The following is a 20,780-nucleotide window of genomic DNA, read 5'->3' on the forward strand; positions in this document are numbered from 1 at the left end:
ATCGCTGTTACCCGAGCGGGTTTGATTTACAAGGCCGCATCCTTCGCGTGGCCCACAGATCCGCTCGCCGTAGTAACAGTATTTATGTCCAATAAGCTTCAACAATAAACAATACCATACATTAAGCAATACAGCCGAAGTACTTCCTACTGAGTGAAAAAGAAACTAAATAAAATTAAAAATCTTTTCACATCAGCATGAGCTTAACCAAAATTTTGGTGAAACAGATATCTCAAACAATGTCGAAAATGTTCCGCCCCTACATCTTAACTCAAATGGTGACCTTGATCACACACTTCATTATTTGAAAGCGAAATCGTCAAAAGCAAAATTATTTCCAGCAGTAAAACAAGTTATTAAAGATATTTTTTATCATCTTCATCCAACATATATCAGTGTGAGTATTCATTTGTGCACATATTTAAAGCATCCGTAGTGCCTCGTTTTTTTCTTTCCCGCAAAACGAATATTAATTCCATGAACATCACGATTTCTAAAAATGGAATGAAACAATCAAATTGTGCTGATATATAATACCATTGTTTCTACTCTCTTTGTAAAACATTTATTGTATCGCCACGCGTTCGATTGGGGGTTTTCACTCCTGCGCATGTGTTCTAACGGAAATTTCCCCTCCACTTTAAATAATAACCCACCTTTGACACGATTTGCCCAGCCAGGCGGCTTCTACTGTATCGGCACGTCAAATTTTGACACTGCCGCACACCTTGCTGCAATGCACCTTGTGACACTGTCGCACGTCGAAAGACAAGAACAAAAAAGACCTCCCCCCTTTCATTGGTTGCAAAGTGGAAGCGCGTGGTTGCAGCGAAATTTTTCGAGATTTTCTGCACCCTGCCCCGAAGCGAGCGAAAGCTGGAGCGTCCAGGAAGTGGTCGAAACCGCTGCCCGCGTGTCCCTTAGGCGCAGTGTTACGTTCTCTAGGTTTTTTGGCCGATTAGTTTTCCTCGGTTTTATTCCTTTTTTGCGTTAGTGCCCTCCTCCCGTCCGCGAAAAACGTACCACGTCGGCGGGTCTTGCTTGATCGGTCTCGCACGTTCGGCCAATGTGTATGTGTGTGTGCCGCGTTTCGCAGTGGGGCTGACTGGTGTGTTGGAGAACACCCGACCGTAAGGAAGAAAGACACCGAACGTGTGTGCGCCTGCTCTCCGGTATCCTGCCGTCGCGGGTTTTCTACGGTGTTTCCGTTTGCTTCCGTTTCCGAGTTTCGGTTCCGCCGTAGAGAGTGTGCTCTCCTCCCTCTCTCTCTCTTACTCACACACCCTGCTCGACTGTTCGTCTGTCGCGCTTCGAGAGCGCTCAGGTTACGTTGCACACGCACCACCGTTTCGCGCGCGCCAGTGTATGTGTGCGGAGCTATAAGTGCGTACGTGCGTGTGTGTGTGTGTGTGTGGGTAAAGTGAAATTCCGGTGCAAGACAAGCACCTTCACATCCCGCATCCCACCGCCGCCGCCCAAGAAAGGCAACGCAAAGTGCACTTTCATCACAGGGAAACCTGCTCTCCCTCGCCTCCCTCCCCCCGTCCGGCGCGGCTTAACCCGGCTAAAGCACTGTGTTACGTGTGAGACTCGACCGTGCGTGCGTGTACACGAGTGGAAGTGAGTGGCAGTGAATATATAGAAGTGAGTGAGCGGTTGGCAAAAATGGCACAGGATAGCGATAGCAACGAGGTGGCGAAGAAGCTGAGCACGCTGAACGTGAACGCGATGGAGTTCGTGCCGGGCAAATTCTCGCCCGCACCGGCAGCGGTGCAGACGGCGGCGGCGGCGACTGCCGCCCCATCCGGCACATCGCCGGCGGGCTCGCCGACGGCCCCGGCCGCGGCCACCGCACTGCCGGCGACCGCATCGTCCGCCACGTCGAGCGCCGGAAGCAGCAGCGGCGGAGGCGGCGGAGGCGGCGGCAGTGGCGGTGGTGGCGGTGCCACCACTCCGACGTCCACCGCTGCCACACCGACGCCGCCATCTTCGTCAGCCCCGACACCGATGGAAAGGGACGCCGATCCGGTCCAGATGCCAGAAAACAATGGTAATGACAGGAAGCAATGCCGCCAATACGTTTGACCGTAACCCGGCTGTGCTCCTCCGGTTTGTTAGAGTGTGTCTGCAGGCCAGACAAGGAGGGGTTGAAAAAATGTTCCACACCAAAAGGAGAAACGATCCAAGGAACCATCGATGGGGCGGTGAAACACTCGCGTGACGTTCCGTTCCCAACCGCACGAAGGAGGGGAGCGCAAAGAGCGACCTACACTCGTGCCTTCTCGCTCGCTCACCGGTGATGTGTCAAACGAGCTTCCGTCACACATACACAATTTGTCCAAGTTGCACACCAACGGATCGGGAAACACTGCCTGTACCGGCTATGTTGCCTATGCTGGGTGGCTTTTCCATCTGCATCCCCCTTTTCACCACCCCCTATGTTAAAGGGAGGGTGGAACCTTTTATGAATGGGCACACGCTTCTGCCCCGTCAGTGGGCGGTGGCGCTTAAACACTTCTAAGGTCCCAATGTTAGAGGCGCCAGTTTGTTGTTTTCTGCAGTCATCCATGCGATGACCAACCTTTGACGGACACGGGCCTGTTTCGTGCTCTCCAGCAGACGAATTAGGCTCTCTTTCTCTCCGTGTGCAGTTTTTTGAGCCTACTAAGGAAGGAAGGGCGGACAGTGAACGATGAATCATCGCGCACAGAAAGCATGCTTGAATGCAGCATTGGAAAATATGTCAAAACACGTCTTAAGGGCAATTGTGCCGAAATAAGGCGTAAAGCAGGCTCTCTGTAGTAGCTTAAGAAACAGGGATAGGGATTGATGGTAGAGAAGAATGGGACAACATTGTCACTAAATTGTAGTACAGATCAGCAAAACCCTTCAAAACCGCAATCCTCAACACTCGAACCATTAGCGAAACGAAATTTCATTAAAAGGGCTTGCCCGGGAACCTTCGAATGGTTTCGGCGGCACGACATGGTCCACCCTGACCCGATGATGTCATCAGTATGTGGCTGAAATTCTATGCTTTGTCCTGTATACACTACCTGCTGCTGCCGTCTTGACTTTCGCAAATTGAGACGAATTGAGCGAAAGGACAAAAGTTAACCCATCGTGACGTTTGCCACTGCAAGGAGCAATCGGCTTAACTCTTTACTGTTCTTGCTGCTCTATACAATGGTAATCCTTTGTGCATGTCGTATCTTCATCTGCAGCAGTGTGTGTGTGTCTGTGTGGCCCACTTCTCGCCCGCTTTCCACATTAATCATTCAACTGAACACCGTGGGAAGTCGAAAGGGCTGCGTCTTCGGAACGGAGTTCCTCGTTTGCGGGAGTGCTTTCGCTCGGCCACACTCTCCCACTGCCGCCAACACCCCCACCAACGTGTGCAAAGTTTTGGTAGCAAGGTGTGTGTGTGTGGCTGTGTGTTTTTGTGGTGTTTTAGCTACTGATTGAATAAAAATCGATGCCATATGCCACACACCGACACCACCGCGTGTCCTGTTCCTATCAAACCACTCACACCCACGTGGCAACCCCATTAGTGCCCACTGTCCTGCTTGGTGACCTCAATTCCGGACGGTGACCGTAGTTTTGAAACCGGCGCTGCATGTATGTGAAGGATGTCCTTTTTTTGGAGAGGGAAGAATTTTTGTTTTTTTGCGATTAGAATTCTTCCCCCCTGTGCCCGAAAAGGGGAAAAAAGCTATAAATGCGTTTTTAAAATAGGAAAAATACGTCCTATGTGCGTGTTTGTGTTGGTGGTCCTGCAAGGCAGAGAATGAATCAATTTCAAGCTGTCCGAACTGCTCCACTGCAGACTGGCGACCCAATTAGGACGCGCCAGACAGCATGATATTAATTGTTTGTTGGTAGCTGTGTGCGTGCGTGTGTGTGTGTGTTTGTTACTTGCCAAACCGACCTACCTGGTACGGCGGGCACGAAGCAGATGAACCCCAGTGGGTGGTTTGACGCACTTCAGTCGCAATGTTTACCATCCCGCGCGGGAGCTTGCTGTTCTCTTTTTGTAGGTGTTGTTTTTCCCCCTTTTTTCTATTAATATGCTTTTCTGTGCCTTTTCTCCATCTAGAAAGTGAACCGCTGGACAGCTGGGACGCGGAGGAGGACTCGATCCTGACGCCGGAAGATGAGGAAATGGAATTGGACGATGTCGAGGCGGACGGCGAGACGGCACCGAAGGTGTCGAAAAAGAAGCCCCCGAAGGTGGAGGAAAGCCGAAGCAAAAAGGAACATGTGAACGTGGTGTTCATCGGTCATGTCGGTAGGTGTAACGGGTGGCGTCGGGGAAGGAAGCCAAATCGTTGTTTTTCATCAGAAGAGCTTTTATTAAACGACTTGTTCTTTCGTGTGTCTTCCAGATGCGGGTAAATCTACGATCGGCGGACAGATCATGTCACTCACCGGCATGGTGGACAAACGAACGCTCGAAAAGTACGAACGGGAGGCGCGCGAAAAGTCGCGAGAAAGCTGGTACTTATCGTGGGCGCTCGACACGAATCAGGAAGGTACGATTGTTGTTGTTGTTTGACTTGGCGCATCGCGAACACTGCAATGATGCTTAAAATGTGTGTGTTTCCTTGTTCTCCTCCCCCTCGCACAGAACGTGACAAGGGAAAGACGGTGGAAGTTGGTCGTGCCTATTTTGAGACTGAGAAGAAACATTTCACCATCCTCGATGCACCCGGGCACAAGAGCTTCGTGCCGAACATGATTGGCGGTGCGGCCCAGGCCGACCTGGCCGTGCTGGTCATCTCGGCGCGCAAGGGCGAGTTCGAGACCGGGTTCGATCGGGGCGGGCAGACGCGGGAGCACGCGATGCTGGCGAAGACGGCCGGCGTCAAGCATCTGGTCGTGCTGGTGAACAAGATGGACGACCCGACGGTCAACTGGGACCTTGAGCGCTACAGCGAATGCAAAGACAAAATCTTACCATACCTCAAGAAACTAGGGTAAGGTTGTGTGAGAGGCGGGCGGAAAATGGTCCCCATTTTTACGATTTTTGTTTCTTCCGTTCTCTTCCATTGGCAGATTTAATCCACTGAAGGATCTTACGTTCATGCCGGTTTCGGGCATTACCGGACAGGGACTGCGGGAGCCAATCGATGCGTCCACGTGCCCGTGGTACCAGGGGCCGGCCTTTATTCCGTTCATTGACGAGCTGCCGTCGCTCAACCGCAAAACGGACGGCCCGTTCATCATGCCAATCGTCGACAAGTACAAGGACATGGGCACGGTGCTGATGGGCAAGGTGGAATCGGGCGTGGCAAAGAAGGGCACGAACTTGCTAGTGATGCCTAATAGAGTGAGTATGCAGCCGGGGAGGCGTTGCTGGTGCGGAAGGCGCACAATTTTAAGTGCTTCTTATACATTTTCTATCCTTTTTTTTTCTATAGACGCAAGTGTGCGTCGATCAGCTGTGGTCGGACGACGAGGAGGTAACGTCGGTGGGGCCAGGCGAAAATGTGAAAATCAAAGTAAAGGTAAGTGTTGGCGGTGATCGCACGTGTTGCCATCCTGAGCTTATTTTACTTAAATCAAATTCTTTTGCTTTCTCTCTCTCTCGTTTTCATTCCTTCCATAGGGCATAGAAGAGGAGGACGTCTCGCCCGGATTTGTCCTGTGCGACGCTTCCAATCCGATCAAGACGGGCAAGATTTTCGACGCACAGGTGGTCATCCTAGAACACAAGTCAATCATTTGTGCAGGATACTCGGCCGTGATGCATATACACTGTGCCGCTGAGGAAATTACTGTTAAGGTTAGTTCATGCGCTTGCTGTGTGTCCCAAATGTGTGACCATACTCACGTGTGTGTGTGTGTTCCCTTTTTTCTCTCCAGGCTCTTATTTGTTTAGTTGATAAGAAGACGGGGGAAAAATCCAAGACAAGGCCGCGCTTCGTAAAGCAGGATCAGGTCGCCATTATGAGGATTGAATGCTCCGGATTGATATGCTTAGAGCAGTTTAAACTATTCCCCCAGATGGGTCGCTTCACGCTTCGAGATGAAAGTAAGTGTGGAATAAGGGTCCGAGAGCATTTTAGAACCGTTTTTCTCATTTTTTCTCTCTATCTCTCTATACTCCTCGCAGATAAAACTATCGCTATCGGAAAGGTGCTGAAGGTTGTGGAGTAAAATGTGACCAAGCTCCCCCTCTAATGCAACCCGACGACTCACGAACATCTCGTTTGATTGGGCAGCGAAGAAGAAGAAGAAGAGAGAAGAAGCAAAGAAACAGTGTCCTTTAATCATCCAAACATACCGCGACCGTACACACAAATACACCACGCATACACTCACGACACACACATACACACGCGCGCGTACACACATACATACACAACCACACACTGTTACAGCCATTGCAGTCACACGCCAACCACAACGCGCCACCACTTTCCGCTCGTTGTTGCGCTACGCACCGTTCAAACGCATATTGAAGCAAACCCGTTTAACCTACGACCGCCCTTAACCAAAATGCCGTTTCGCGGACAATCTTGTTCGAGGTTCTTATTGTTAATCTGTCGCTTTCTCTTCCCCCTTTTCTCCTGTTGGCGGTATGCGTGTGTGTGTATGTTCGGCTCCTACTTCTTCTTACGCATTCTCAAAATCTCTCTTACCTCTCGTTGTTGCCACGAACCCCGCCGCTTTGGGTTGGAGATGGGTGGAATTGAACTCCCCGAAACTAGACTGTACCAATACGATTCTGCCATTACTAGGAAGAGGAAGCGAGAAAAAGAGAGTAGAAGAGGAGGAGTGTGCGTAGAAGAGACCGCAAGCTTCAACTAAACCCCGTATTATAGCTATATTTGCGCAAAGTAAAGTAAAAACAAACAAAAACACGCATATACACTTACAGACAAAAATCGAACCAATCGCAATCGAATATACACACACAAGAAAAGAGAAACAAAGCAGTAGAGCATAAACAAAACAAAGTGAACAAGCCAGCGAATTAGCCTCTGTCCAGCAGCATTAGCAGACGACGCGTACCACAGCTCCCCTTTTAGGAGGGAACCGCAAACCCATGTGTACAGGCATTTTTTACACCCAACATCCCCACCCCTCCCCCTCGTCAGCTTCCTTCCAAATAGGGCAACTCCAACGGACTGATGAGCACACGCTATATTGGTGGATATACAAATGCTGGATAGGAACAAAAAAAAAAACAGGAAAGGATGGCACCCAGCCAGCCAGTTTGATATGCAATTCGCAGCCGCAATCACGCAAAAGCAAGTGTCCTGCAGGTTCGAATGAACATACCAGAAACCTAATAACGTAATGCGCAGCAATCGCTTCTAATGGCGAGCAACAAAACTCTCAGTAGCAAGTAAATGATGAGAAAACAAAACAAGAACACCACAATTGCAAATCGAAACCTTCATTCAATGCCAGTTGCCGGGCTGTGTACTGAGGTAAACCTTATAAGGCTACAACACTACTAATCAACCAATACAAAATCAGACGGCAAACATAAACATGGTGCCCAGCGTGTGCGCGCGCCACGTGGACTGAATGTAGCGCGACACGCGTGTAGCGTAACGAAAGTGTATGAGTGTGTGCGTGCGTGTGTGTGTGGGGGGCGCATGTAGGAAGAGCGAGACGGGACGAGAGCTTCCCTCTCGTACGTGGTTGCCAGGCAGGAAGAGGAGTCGGTAGAAGAGTATCACCACGCAGCAGCTAATACGCATCAGGAACAATAATATTAAACTTGATAATGTAACACTGTAACCGGGACAAGAGGAGTGCACTGTATGTACGTGTGTACACGCGCGCGTGCGTGTGTGTGTGTGTGTGTGGAATGTACGTGCAGTTATGGATAAATATGTCCAGCCACATATAGAGTACTGCTGAACCGGAACAGACAGAGGCAGAGAGAACGAGCTAGAATGATGGAAGGGTACGATATTTCGAAGCAATCACCGGAACCGGAATCGGTTGAAGAATAAACGGCAGCAAGAAACAGTTAAGCAGCCGCAAAAAAAAAGAAAACAAATATGTGCAGAGTGATACAAGAAAAAGGACATTTATTAATGTAAACGGGATGGAGAGAAATACAGAGAGAGAGCGAAACAAAGCGCGCGTTATACACAATAAGAGCATTTCCCTTCTAAACACCCCGCGCCGCCAGCTGAAGAGAACTTTTAAAGTCGCCGCCTGTTAAATGAAGTTTTTGATTGTTTGTTTTTTCTTCCTTTTTACTTTTGAATAATTTTCCCCCATCGTGTCCCCAACGCAAAGGAAACACACGCGAAGCAAAGCAACGCAAATCAAGAGCAAAAGAGAGAGAGAGAGAGAGAGAGATAGAGTGGGGAAGATTATAGGTGAAGCTGCAGTAGTAGTAGCAGTAGCAGCGAGATTTACATTGTAAGCAATTGGCTAGTGGGCAGGAAGAGCTATATAGCCAAAAAAAGAGAGGAAGGGAAACAGAGAAACCGCAAAAGTACAGAAAAGAACGCACTAACACACTTGCAAAACACACATACACACACGGATAGCGCTCGGAAGAAGGGCGACGATGATATATACACTACCGTATGGAATATTGTTACTTTACGATTGTTTTTTGAAGCTCGATCGATCATTATTGTATTAATCGAAAGCAAGGTTTCTTCTATTCGTTTGTTTTTTTTTTTAACTCGGAATGATGCATTTCTTACATTTGTTGCTCATTTCATTTGCGTTGGTTCAACCCTAACGGCTAAGCTAAGTGATTAACGGTTTTGCATTCAACGCGAAGACAGTGTGTGTTGTTAGTAGGATATTCGAATGATGTCGACGAAATAATTGATTTTGATTTGTTTTTTTCTTTTTGGAATAAGCCCTATCTTTTCCTCCAATTACTAAACGGTTCCACTTTCACGTGCATTGCTTTGGAAGATGTTTTCGCATTGTTTGGTGCATTTAAAATTGCGACTCTATAAAAAGGAAATGAGAAAAGGGAACAGTTACAAACAAAAAAAGAGAATAATTGAGGGGGATACAAAAAAGAAAAAGAGACACTCGCCAACGTAAAAGTCAAGCTAAGCTGTTCCACATCATCATCATCCCCCGCCCCGCTACTAGACAGGAACACGTAGCTACTCTTCATCTAATCAAAACAGACGATAAACAAACACACATCCTTCAATGATAATACTACTAGTGCATAACACTTGTTACTGGATATTATTTTGGTTTTGAAACATTTCGTTTGCAATTTTTGGAATTGTATTAATTAACCAGTTTTCGTTCTGTTTTTTTTTGTCTCTCCGTAAAATTTCTCATTCATTTTCAATAATTTGACGAAAAAGAAAAGAAAGCATTGCGAAAGTGAAGTAAAACAAAGAAAAGAAAAAAAACCGAACACGAAAGCAAACAATGCAGGAAGATAATAAAGAAGTCTCTTTTTGAAAATGGAATCAAACATCAACCGGAATCGTGTGTTGGATATAGAATAGAACAGAAAAAGTTTAACGAAACAATGTCGGGGATCCTTGTGAAAGCAGTCAGCAATGTATGGCAGCTAATCTTAGCGCGGAGGAAACCTATACACACCACAAGGTAAATAATACTTGTTTTCCACTAAACCGTATCTGTAAACTATATCTTCTTTCGCTCAAGAATTAGCAAACACGCGAGTGCCAACGTCGATCTCTCTTGTAGGTTAAACAGAACACTGGTCAAGGACACACAGCTCCCAATCACAACACCCCCCTGGTTTCGTGGGGTTAGCGTCCTTTATGATGTTAGCCATTCAATTATGTTCGTCATGCACTGGACCAACCCACCCACCTTCTCATACGCGCCCTGCGATTGAAGGAGCCCGATAATTTGCCCTCGCGGTCCGGCGCGATCAATCGATAATGACTACAGCACCGCAACCATCACCGGGCAAGCAAATTGTTCTACCGCGCGACGACGATCTGCAGCGAGGGAGCGTGACCGAGGGTATGCTTATGCTGTCCTGGGCCGAACAAGTTTTATTCGTTTCTCTCCGTTAATAATTACACGTTTTAATAATTGCGGCCCTGGACATTAGATTCTGGCGATAAATGGTCGCTGAATTTGGTTGGTAGGATGGAAGACCGTCGTTGGTATGTTGGACTAGACGTATCACACCTTTAGAAGCTGTCGTAGGTAAAGAACTCACAGCACAGTGATACGTTTAATAGCTTAAAGCGAATGGTGATGGAGCGTTTTAAGGAAGAATAGTTTTTTTTGTGTTACTCCCTTACCATTCTTGCGATCTCTTCATTCTTGCGAGTTGCCTATGTGTGTGCCTATCATCTCCTCTGCAAGAAGGTGTACAGTCTCCTCCTTCTCTCAAGTTGTGTACATACGGTTGGGCCCGCAAAAAGTCGCATGAACATCTCGCACTGTTCTCTTTTTTTGTTATTCCTCCATGTTGCAACATGCTCTCCCGCAAATGGAAGAACTGGAATGGCAGCAGTAAACAAAACAACAACAGCACCCCGATGGCGGCATTCAACGGCGCGAAGGGTTAAACGCCTCTTCCCGTCGCCGTCGTCGTCGTCGTCGTTGGAGCTATGTTGTGATGGGGTATCTCATCCGGGGGGACACGCCGCGGGGAGTAGGTATTGGCGGGCAAGTCCGGCGGATGTGAGCACTCGCCGCGCGCACACGTAATAATCAACCCCGAGAGGCGCAACAAACCGCTCGCGCGAGTGCGTTCAGTTAGCGTTGACGCGTCGAGCCAGAACGTTGGCGTGCCAAGAACAAAATAGGGGGGAGAGCAAGTACTCCAAGGTTCGTGCTCGGGAGACACTGCCGTAACATTGGTGTGGAGCATTGTGTGTGGAGCGTTCGGGACTTCTGTCTGTGTGTTTGTGTGGGGAGTTCTTTGTTGCATTCCAGGGTGGTTCGCTTTGTTCCGATACCGTATGCTTCGTCTCGCGTCGACATAGATCGTGACTTTATGCTGCTGGGAGAGCTTCCTGGGTGGCGGTGGTGGTGAGAAAGCAAAGAATCGGCGTGTCTTGCATCAGTCATCAACGGACGGTGCATCGGGTGAGACACATAAGCGCGCGATCGGAAAAGGACACGGGCTTTTCGAGGCACGATCGGATTACCCAGCAGCAATTCTTGCGTATAAGGAGGCGGACATTTGAGAGGTATGGTGATATTTACCCAAGAAGCCGTATCATGTTCCATTACCGTTTTTGAGCAAATGTCTATCGTAGGTCATTACGACGCAGGAACTAACTGTGGCAAGAAGTGTAGGCAAAAACATTACTGATAAGGATTATCACTAGAAGAGTGACCTCCAGTGTGCACGAGTGCTTTGAGCCTTGTACTGATTTCGAATGTGCGTCTTGTTGAACGGCCTCCCCCCTAGAGGGTGTCACCAGGTGGATTAGTTCTGTGCACAATCTATCAAGTGCCCCGAAGTTGTTTACTACCTTCGCTAACCGCAACAATTATCGGTAGACAAATGGCCGATAATGGAACCCAAGTCAGCATGCGACAGTGACGTTGGTTGTGGGATTGGAATTTGAAGTAATTGTAAAAAGGAGGAGAAACTTGGAAAACATTCCGATTTGTGGAGAGGTACTGGAGATGGTACTGTGTGTGTGTTTGTATGAGATAACATCAATCACGACACTTTTCTCGCAGCTTCCCTTGATGGGCTGCTGCCACTAATAGAGTTGCCTTTTGCGAACAGTTCGCCGTCTGGTGACGTCCGTGCAGTCCTTGAGATTGAATATTTATAGTTCCACATAGAATTGCTTGCAATGTTTTCCAGTTCCTCTCCCCCCCCCCTTCCCAAAACAGTACATCTGTACTGTTCGGTTGAACTTGGAACGTGGAGCATGGTGGTAGCGCCGGCACCCGGAGCCTGGTGGGCTACCTTCAGGTGACATCGATCGTGAAAGTGAAGGTTCCAACCGGTGGCGCTCCAATGTAACAGTTTTGTAAATGCGAAATTGTTCGAGAAGCAGTACGCCTATCGGAGTTCCTCGGAGGCTCGATTGTTGCTGCTCGATGCGCTGTGGAGGATGATCTTCCACTTCCTTGATCGGTTTGTTCGTGTACGCGAGAAAAGGGCCTGCAATAAAATTATGTGTTAATTGGTAGCACTTTTTTATGGTGGAGTGAATGAACTTCTGTTTCTTTACAATACACCGAGTTGGTTGACTGCTAGGTTTGTTGGCAAATATCACATAGCTGTGATCGTATAGCATGTCCCTCTTCAAAACAAGCTACTTCAAGCAACAGTCTCAAAGTGACGAGTATCATGCTTTTTTTCAATTTAATATTCTCGATGCGTACGTTTTGGTGGACACATGTTTAGCGCATGCAAAGTTGTCCCGTTTTTATCGTTGTGCTGTTTTGTTTTGTGCGTGATTTACTCTAAAGATTTGCGCAAAAAAAAACAACATTTAGCTCAAGAGCAAATGAAGCAACAAAAACCAGCGTATAACAAGCCGTGAAAACCTGGATAACAACGGCTTGGCGTATCACACACACTATTTGCGCAAGTCACCACGCTTGATGAGGAGCGCGTGTGAGTGAACGACACCGGAAAGGAGTGGAAAAAGAGGGCAAACAAAATTCCTACAAATGATTGAAGCATCCTTCAAACTTCCTGGAATGTGTTGTTGAGGTTTTTGTTTCAATGATGCTTAACACAAGTGCCATTATTCGTATATCAATTTTACGATGTTTACTAATTTTACGGCGTACTTATACTGTGATTAGTTTTTGCTCTTCCCCTTGTCGCAAGGTTCTCCACTTAGTGTGGTGGAGTACGTCCATTTAAATCTCGTCACTGTGTGAACTAAAGCGCCGTTAGTGGTTAAACAAACGTGCCAAACGTGCGACCACTTCAGAGGCTTCGCAGTCGGCCGGCTGCAAGTTTGATGACGGAGGTGACCCAATTTAGTGGAGCTTCGTCGTGCTCTGCAGCGTGGCACACTCAAAATGTCAATAACTAACAGCTGCTTTACCGTTGGAGGTTCAAAAACATTGTCCTATACCGCACCTTTCAATCAAAAGCCTGGTTTATTGGCACGTTTATCGACAGCCCCGAGGGGTGAAGATTGCAAGACTGGATAAGGGCGGTAGGCCGCCCGTTAGGAGCATTTTAGTAATCGATTCTCAGTGTAGAAGGCACGCGTCTCACGTCGTTTTAAAAAATGAGCTCGAGTTAATGGGCGGTTAGTCGGATATTATCAAGAACAGCACAGCTCGTTACATTCTATATCCCTGCTAATGGATGTATTCAACACAGAAAAACTGCTGCTAGGGTTCTTAGGGCGGAGTGAGGTCTCTGGTGTACGGTGGAGATCACCAAACCGATCAGTTTCTCACCCGAACCGCATTTCAGCCGGACCGACTGGGTCAAAGTTATTAACCTCTGCATAAAACAGGGGGTTGGGTTCTATTTTCCTCCACCTTGTCTGGGAAATAGAAGCAATTGTTGATGTACACGGTGGGTCATTTAGTGCTCGAATACAAAACAATCTAGCACTTCTCCCGCCCGTTCAAGATTGACAACTTTGAAGCATCGCTTGGTTTCGAGACAACTTTGCAAGCTGAAATTGGCGTCGCAACGTGATCGTAGCATTAAGTGTGACCCACGATGGGAACGAATGGGGATGACTGTTCGCTACTCCCACGCGAGTAACTCCATTAGTCGTTGTTCTACAGGCACGCACAAGGGAGCAATTGTGACACTGGTTCCGGGGGAGTAAAGTTCAACCAGTTCAGCTCAAGGTTCTTTTTGAGTGTTTATTTTGTGTGAGCGATCGCGTGCTCAATATTCTGTCATCTGGCGGACAGAACAGTTCATTTCGCTTGTTGTTTGTACCACCTGTACCACCGTAGGTTATCTTATCCACTGCTTACAACAAAAAAGGGAAGTAATTGTAGTTGGTACGGTGAATGGGTTCTGTCCCATTGTTTGACGGGACCGGACCCCATTCCCCGATTCGGTGGGAACGGAGACCTCACAGTCGTCGAAGTTTAAGGTCAGTGGTAACGCTCGCCCCCAACTCGTGCTGTTTCCTTTGTTGAAGTACCTCTTCAAGATGACTCACATACATTGGCGTGTGTTCAGCATGCAGTTCAACGTTCTGTGTGTTTAGCTGCTCGTTTTGCTCCATTTCGATCTGTTTTGTAAATGATCCAGAATATACTACAGCGACGATCGACGATCGTACGTGGCTGTTGTGTGGTGTACGTTACAGAGTCATTCCTGATCTCACGCTCTACTTCCTTTCTTTGTTTTGACTCTCTGAGTGGGGGTTTGTAGCTCACATTGGAGCAGAAAAAAAAACAACAGGAAACTGTAAGTGATCCTCTGAAGGACTTGCTGGAGGACTGCTGCGGTGGCGTTCCATTCTCCCATTTTATTTTGCATTCTTTCCCTTCAAGCAAAAGCTACCGAGAGAGTCAGTCAATGACTCAGCCCTAGGAGGTCGGTGGAGAATCCGTTGTAAAGCGCGCACATTGCCATACCTTTCATACACCAAAGCGACCTTGGAATTGAAGCCCGCACGCCGCCGTACACCGGCCGGGATGGGTTTGTAAAGGTGAACGCCTCCAACACTGCTGCTGCGCGCTGATACATGACACCTGGATCACGAGCAAAAAGGGCCACCTTTTTGTCCGGTAAGCTCTCGTGCAAAACCCGTTTTGAAAGCGAGCAGTGCTACGAGGCTTCGTTATCGCTCTTGAGAAGAGAGCGAGTGTGTGTGTGTGTGTGTGTGTGGGAATGTAGGAAATTGGCTGAATCGAGTCCAGGTGTGCCGGGAGAATTGGTTCATCTGGTGTAAGCCAGTTCAGGATTGGATTTTCGCCTTCGTACACACGCTTGAGTTCGCCGAGAGTTCGCAGTGGACACACGGAGCTAGAGTCATCTAGAAGTTTTGTGAACGCGTGCTATATTTTTGGTGGATTTTGTGTGGAAAAGTGTAAAAAAAGGAAGCATGAATGTCGCTACCCTAAAGCCAGCTCTAATTGGGAGTTGGAAGGCAGGCTCCTGTGCGAAGAATTCCGATGTCGTAAGGTTCCACGTGTTACATATTATGCGCAAACCACAATTACAGCTAGAATATCTCGTGCCCTTACTTACATCTCTTCCAGTTAGATAATATGGAGTGGGAAAGCGGGAAACGGGAGAGGTCTATCAACAATCTCCTCCCCAACAGCGTGTAATAGTTGATCGAATTATCGATAGTGGTGCGTGCCTGGTTAGCAGCATGTAATGAACCCCCGCCGGCTCCTTTTGAGCGTGAGGGAAGCTAATTTCCAACCCTGTTTAACCCGACCAGGACAAGTTACACGGACACGCGACCATCGCGCTGTGATAATCAAGAGCGTGGTGATGGTGGTCGCATGATCTGTTCGATCTACGAAATTGACCCTTTCCGGATTGATTATGAATAATGATGCATCGCCCAAATGCTGAAGGGGTTGTTGCTGTGTTGCAGTTTAGTGAATTCCACGTCCCTCTTACGCAGCGTCACGCGAAACTGCAGGCTACAAATTCACTTCAAATCGTGCGTCATTTTGCGCTTATTAGCTGTTATCTTGTAGAAGAACACTTCACAGAGATCTCTTTCTGGGCGGGAATTAGAAAGATTATAAGCTTCTGTTCTAGCCTGGAACAAGCAGGGTGGTAGTTTGTTATTCGTTATCAGCTGTGTGAGCGCCTGCATCTGCCGTTATTTAATGCAGGCACACACTCACACTCACAGTTGCAGTTTTACCGTTTGCATCTCACTGCATTGCAAGTTGGCCCAGATTGGGAGCAGGTTTTCGTTGCTGTTGTTGTTGCTGTTGTAGGTGCCACACGAACGAGTGCACACAACGGAGAAAGATCGTGTGTCTTTAGGGGTGATAATTGCAGTTGTTGTTGTTGTTGTTGGTGGTGGTGACTGATCGTATGGCTTGGCAATAATAATGGGCGAGGGACCCCTGTCTCGGCGAGTGGGTGGGTGACATCGATTGGCTGAGCCGAGGGTAATGAGATGCTCTGCATGCAAACGGCATACGGCACACACGTGAGCTGGACCAGGCCTGTAAGGTCACTAGCCGACCATGTGGAGTTTGTTTGTTAAGTCTTTTTCGTATTCTATTGGATTATCGAGCCTCCTAAAAATTAGGTCAATCCGGTGTCTCTGTAGGGGGGGAGGGACCTTATGAGCCATCCAACCCGTGCTGAGTTACTGCAGTTCAACATCCTTAGCGCCATGGGGGGAAGCTGCTTGAAGCTAAAAATACTCCACCGATTGATAGAATGTCGCCAAACAGGACCACCTTGATGGAACTGATGGTAGTGCCGTACACTGCTGTACAAGTTCAAGCACCATGCCATGTTTTTTTATGTGGTGTTTGTGGGGAGTTGCATCCACTTCGGAACGCATCTAGCAATAGAAAGCCATGCGAGATGCATTGAGACGCCCTGTAAACCAGTTTCACGATCGAGAGCACGCTCTAACACGCTCTGGTCAGAGGTCGATCGAGGAGGGCGGGAGGGGATTAGTCACAAATCATAGCCTCATTAGGGTAGTCATTAGGAGGAGGAAGGGAATGGTGGTTGGGATGCCGGCTGACCGGATCGAGTGGAAGAAATTTACGGTTTTATTGCGCGATAAATACTGTGATATGCGGGTCATCGACGGGTGTCATCTTCGTACGTAGAGGTCATCATCATCCAACGACTCCTCTAAGTGGGTGTGGAAATTTTTGGACGATAAGAGAGGTTGCGTTTTGTTTCGATTTACATCGTTTTCATTTAAGCTGTTTAGACATAACATCGAATTTAATGCATTAACGTTTGATAACGCTTAACGCTTGGGCATTCTTAAGCAAGCCTTGGCAACTGTGATCGTACCAGTGGCATTGAGCATAGCACGTAGTTGATCGAAACGTGGTCGAAAATCACGTACAGCTGCACGTAAGCAATTGAAAGCACTTTTGCGTGAGCTGAATACTCAGTTTGTCTGTCATTTGGTAGGTAAATTGTGTGTATTTTATAAGCTAAATGTAACGTACAACTAAAGTCAAAAAGTTACAAGGTGTTTCACAAACATTTTAGTGTATAAAACTTCCCTAGAACACTGTTATTCTTCAATTTTGGATTGGAGTTCAAGGCTCTAGGAATCAAACGAGCTGAAATATTATACATTTGAATCATTTATCTTAAAAAGATGTTCATCCCAATAGAACAAGCACACTCCTCCACAAAGGCAGCCAAGAACAGGTAGCTTAATGTGTTTAAACAACTGTGGATATTATGTGCCTCAACTCCTTCCCAACAACTCCATCGGCGTTCAAGTATGGCATCCACCCCGACACTGAACATCATCGGTTCCGCCATTGGAACAGGCCATGATGAGTGTGTTGCTGGTGATGATTTGCATGAACAAAACACGCACCGCGGAATATTGTTGTTGACAACAAAACTAGGCAGTAGTACCCTATCATAATACCAACGCCATTTCTGTCCACTTCCCCACTTCAATTTGTTTGTTATTGAACCGTGTAATCTGAAGCCGCGGTGTGCGTACAGTAGACGACGAACATCACTTCTGTCCCATCTCATCATCGATGCTGCGTAAATTCTAGCCCCCAAAAACAACAACAAAAATCCCCCCCTCCCCCCTAAAACACAGGCTTCGGAAAGTTTTGAATGGAAATATTTCGAGATTTGATTGATAACTTCGCGCGCCTAACGTGCCCTTGCAATCGCAGCGGTGTAACTTCACAGTGCTGCATACGATCGCCCTCGCGGACGCCGTGTAACTTCCAGTCGACCATAACCAGAAAGTCACCGTACCCGGGGGTACACCTTTTCCGGCGACACTGCCGATTATTATATTTGTAGATGTCCGCAGACCTTCGCAGACTGCCCAAGAGACTACCTCAAAGCGTGAGGTGAGCTTCTCCATAGAGCATGTCGAGCCCTTAGAGAGGGAGGGGGAAGGTTCATCGATATGCGATCGGTTCAGTGAACGGACCGTGGGTGCGCTACCGGTTGCAACCGCTGGGTGGGTTCTTGATGGAAAAAGCCCTCCCAACGTGCATAGACGACGTCAGGCGTGCATGCGTGTGTGTATGCGTGTGACCAATTTGTCATTGACCGCGAAAGCCGAATGGTCAACGTGTTGTTGCTGGTAAACGCCATCGGGCAAACGGGTAATATACGGGTGAGGGAAAGAAAATGGATGCGATCGATCTGGCGTTGTTCAGAAGTCGGATGGAGCCGAACACCCTCGGATCAGTCGCTTGCCGTCGGACGGTGTGAACGCAACGTGGTGCATTTCTTGGACACTTCGAGCGCAGCAACATAGGCACACGGGAGACAGCATAAACTGCAACAACATGGTAGTGGCAAACGTTATTCAAATTACTTGGTGCTTGGGATCGGTTAAAGTGTAGATAGATTGCAGAAAAAAAATATTGTCTGTGGCGCACGAAGTAAGAAATATGATGAAGGTTAACCGCGTCGGAGAAATCAAGCGCGAATTAATATTGGTTTTAATGCCTATTAATTAGTGTGCCTGCAATGGCTCTCCGTGGTGTGTCGTTTCGGTTCGGAGGACATTTAAACCTTTTTATTGTGAAAAAACCTACTCTTTATCTTTGTAAAATCGATACTAAAATGTGTTACTTTTTGTGTGTGTTTAATTGTAGGTGAAAAAGCAAATCCTAATACCGCCCCGAAGGTACAGAGCGTGTCGTTTGTGGCAGGGTCCCCAGATCGTGCGCAGAATGCCGGAACCGGAGGGAGTGATCCATCAGCTGTACATGGAGCGGCAGCTCCCACCCAAGGTGGCCGAGGTCGCTCGTACGCAGGGCGAAGATCCGGACCGAACGAGCCTAATGATCGAGGAGCTGCGTGATATGATTTATGGTAAGAGTGTGTGGAAAAGTACCGGCTCAGCTCGTGCCAGTGACACTGACGATTGGTTTTCAATTACCATTGTAGAAAAGGGCGAATGCATTCCGCACCGCATCGACGACGACTATCTGGTAAAGTTTCTGCGCGCTCGGTTCTGGAATGTTCACCATGCGTACAACCTGATGGTGCGCTACTACGCTTTCCGGGAAAGCAATCCCGAGTTCTACGAGAACGTCAATCCGATGGCGCTGCGTTCGTTGGGTGATGACGACATTATCTCGATCTCGCCCTACCGCGATCAGGAGGGCCGGCGGGTGATTTGCTTCAAGTTTGGCAAGTGGCGCCCGTCCAAGATACCGATCGTGGATCTGTTCCGCGCGACGATGCTGCTGCTGGAGGTCGGTTCGCTCGAACCACAGTCGCAGGTGCTGGGCGGAATTGGGATTATGGATTTGGAGGGACTTACGCTGAACCACGCGTGGAATCTGACGCCCGCCGTTGCGCAGAAGATGCTAGCCCTGCTGGCCACCAGTATGCCGCTGCGAACGAGCCAGATACACATCGTCAACCAGGGCTGGGTGTTTGATACGGCGTTTCAAATCTTTAAACCCCTGCTGACGGACAAGATGCGGCAGCGGCTGTTCTTCCACGGTACGGATCGGGCCTCGCTGCACAAGTACATTGATCCGGAGGCGCTGCCTGAGCGGTACGGTGGAACGAAGCCGGAGTATCCGTACACGTACTGGCTGGAGCATTTGAGCCGGGACGAAAAGGTGGTGGATGAGCTGCAGCAGCTCGGGTACGTGTCGGATCCGCTGCTGGAGGATTGAAGGAAGTGTGTGTGTGTGTGAGCACATTTGAAGGAGACTGTTTGGGAGGGTTTTTGTGTAGCGATGAAAAGCGCCAACCGTACAGGGTCTTAGATTTATAAGCTGAGTATAGCCGTTGCACGAAAAAGTGCGGGAAGTAGATAGTGTGATACATATATTTTCAAAAAGAAAACAAAAAAATGAATTAGTTCATGATTCGCCATACCTTTTAGAAGTAGGATACATACATGACATTTAATCAATAAATAAAAAGAAAAAAGAAAAAGTTAGTTTGCTAGTTTCTAAAATTATACCAGAATATTATGTTCAACCGTTATTTACCACCCAAATGCAACTAAAAAATCAAATTGAAACATTTCAAACACGTTTGAAATGTTTCATGATATTCTATGAAACATTTCACGCGGTGTTCGTGGAAACATTTCACAGCTTGAAACATTTTACAGTGCTGCACATAAATGTAGGAACATTTCATCGATCGTTTTCGGACGAATTGTTTTGAATGCATAATTTGGTTTCAATAAATATTACTCGAAATAATTTCAAAATAAAATATCACACTTCAAATTTTACTCTTTTTTCTTCTCTTTCTTACGATTTGCAAAACACTTGCTTCTCCAATTCGCGAATTAATCTCAACCGTGCTCTTATTAAAATGTGCTGATTTGTTGAGTCACGAGCCACAGTCGAAACAAAAGCCACACAGCCACTGTTCCCCTGCTGTCTGCCAATGTTCGTTGAACTCACCAACGGCTAAAAAGTGCCATCTCGGTCAGAAAACAGAACCAATTCAGTGACCGAAAAACACAACGTTCCCCTACATACACACACAAAGTTCCCAGAATTTAGAAGCTTCAAATTGAGTAACAAAGTGCAACGAAAAGCACTTCCTTTCCAAGCGCCTTACACTTGCCGAAAACACCAAAATCGATCAACCCAAGAGAAGGAAAAAAAACAGCACCGATCAAAAAAGTGTGCTGCTGCTGGTGCAAGCGTCAGCAAGCGCTCGGGTTGCGAGCGGGTGAGCGCGCGCGCGCGATCGCTTCCCGCGTTGTGGAATAAAACCTTCC

The 20,780-nt window shown here is 47.7% G+C and overlaps 2 protein-coding genes across 7 annotated transcripts; both read left to right on the plus strand.

Annotated features, from left to right (window-relative positions):
• The first annotated feature begins 774 nt into the window (after nt 1-774).
• Nucleotides 775-8,867, plus strand: LOC120905135 (eukaryotic peptide chain release factor GTP-binding subunit ERF3A). Its single transcript, XM_040315913.1, has 9 exons — nt 775-2,050; nt 4,100-4,291; nt 4,389-4,535; nt 4,631-4,979; nt 5,059-5,332; nt 5,424-5,510; nt 5,612-5,788; nt 5,869-6,037; nt 6,119-8,867. The coding sequence occupies exons 1-9, from the start codon at nt 1,666-1,668 to the stop codon at nt 6,160-6,162; spliced, it is 1,824 nt and encodes a 607-aa protein (XP_040171847.1). The 5' UTR covers nt 775-1,665; the 3' UTR covers nt 6,163-8,867.
• Nucleotides 8,868-9,510: 643 nt separating this feature from the next.
• LOC120905136 (alpha-tocopherol transfer protein-like) lies at nt 9,511-19,979 on the plus strand. Of its 6 annotated transcripts, none has more exons than XM_040315916.1 (3): nt 9,511-9,570; nt 18,673-18,892; nt 18,968-19,979. In XM_040315916.1, exons 1-3 carry the CDS (start codon nt 9,526-9,528, stop codon nt 19,708-19,710), a joined length of 1,008 nt encoding a protein of 335 aa, XP_040171850.1. In that variant the 5' UTR covers nt 9,511-9,525; the 3' UTR covers nt 19,711-19,979. The 6 variants fall into 6 exon arrangements, with proteins under 6 accessions (XP_040171850.1, XP_040171854.1, XP_040171853.1 ...); XM_040315920.1 differs by lacking the exon at nt 9,511-9,570 and adding an exon at nt 10,659-10,776; XM_040315919.1 differs by lacking the exon at nt 9,511-9,570 and adding an exon at nt 10,689-11,037.
• Nucleotides 19,980-20,780: the final 801 nt, after the last annotated feature.

This window comes from Anopheles arabiensis, chromosome 3 (genome assembly GCF_016920715.1).
Source record: "Anopheles arabiensis isolate DONGOLA chromosome 3, AaraD3, whole genome shotgun sequence".
Lineage (NCBI taxonomy): Eukaryota > Metazoa > Arthropoda > Insecta > Diptera > Culicidae > Anopheles > Anopheles arabiensis.

Coding starts and splice junctions, on each gene's coding strand:
- LOC120905135 (XM_040315913.1), top strand. CDS start 1,666: ATGGCACAGGATAGCGATAGCAACGAGGTGGCGAAGAAGCTGAGCACG. Junction 4,980..5,058: donor CCATACCTCAAGAAACTAGG/GTAAGGTTGTGT, acceptor TTCCATTGGCAG/ATTTAATCCACTGAAGGATC. Junction 5,789..5,868: donor CTGAGGAAATTACTGTTAAG/GTTAGTTCATGC, acceptor TTTTCTCTCCAG/GCTCTTATTTGTTTAGTTGA.
- LOC120905136 (XM_040315914.1), top strand. CDS start 14,961: ATGAATGTCGCTACCCTAAAGCCAGCTCTAATTGGGAGTTGGAAGGCA. Junction 15,036..18,672: donor GTGCGAAGAATTCCGATGTC/GTAAGGTTCCAC, acceptor GTTTAATTGTAG/GTGAAAAAGCAAATCCTAAT. Junction 18,893..18,967: donor GCTGCGTGATATGATTTATG/GTAAGAGTGTGT, acceptor TTACCATTGTAG/AAAAGGGCGAATGCATTCCG.